The following is a 687-nucleotide window of genomic DNA, read 5'->3' as shown; positions in this document are numbered from 1 at the left end:
ACTTAGCCTTAAGTCTAGTTAAATTCTGTAAAAAGGTCTTTTGACCAAGCTATATTGTGATTTGTGCCCATGTAAACCTGTACCATGTCTGCCTCCCAGCTGGCCTGCTGTTTTGGGTCAGCGGCGTGTTCACTGTGCTGTGCCTGCTGTCCCACGGTGCGCTCCTCCACTACCACCCGGATCATGTACACCTTCTTCCTGATCCTGGGCACAGCCATCTCCTGTATCATGCTGTCTAAAGCTGTGGAGGACAGGATACAGCAATCAGTAAGGACAAAATACTGTACATCGCTTTATAATATTTGCGACCGCAAAATTTTGAGCTGAAATTTGGGAATTTGCAACAGTTTGCAGAACTACTGATTATATGTTTGCGTCTTTGTGGTGGCAGCAGTTGCAGAAGAAAGAAAGTTGGTCAATTGTTTGTATGCGGTAATGATAAATTCACACTACAGAAGTGACTGGGAAAACTGAATAAATCATGATTTACAGTACTGTACAATCATGGCGTTCATTCATAAAACTTAATTTTACAGCAGGGGAAAAGGAGGCATTTACTACTTTTACTTTGTTTGCAATAGTTTTTAGGCTCAATAGTTGCAATCAGGTGCTTGGCTAAAAGGGGAACTCAGTGCTATGAGGGATCTTATTTTTAGGGCTTAGATATAAAAGACTATAAATTGCTTT

The 687-nt window shown here is 41.2% G+C and overlaps 1 protein-coding gene across 3 annotated transcripts in view; it reads left to right on the top strand.

The window, feature by feature from the left end:
* Positions 1–687, top strand: part of LOC109466037 (probable serine incorporator) — an 18,597-nt gene that overhangs the window by 8,983 nt on the left and 8,927 nt on the right. The window contains exon 1 of one of the 3 annotated variants that reach the window (XM_019763572.1): positions 72–267. The exons of the other annotated variants lie outside the window; for them this stretch is intronic. Coding sequence (XP_019619131.1) covers positions 85–267 — 183 coding nt within the window. The 5' untranslated portion in view covers positions 72–84. Of the gene's footprint in view, positions 1–71; positions 268–687 lie in introns of those variants that run through there. 3 annotated transcript variants of the gene reach the window in all.

This window comes from Branchiostoma belcheri, unplaced genomic scaffold, assembly GCF_001625305.1.
Source record: "Branchiostoma belcheri isolate BF01 breed outbred unplaced genomic scaffold, Haploidv18h27 scaffold16, whole genome shotgun sequence".
Taxonomy (NCBI): Eukaryota; Metazoa; Chordata; class Leptocardii; order Amphioxiformes; family Branchiostomatidae; genus Branchiostoma; species Branchiostoma belcheri.
This window is presented reverse-complemented; position numbering and strand designations above follow the sequence as displayed.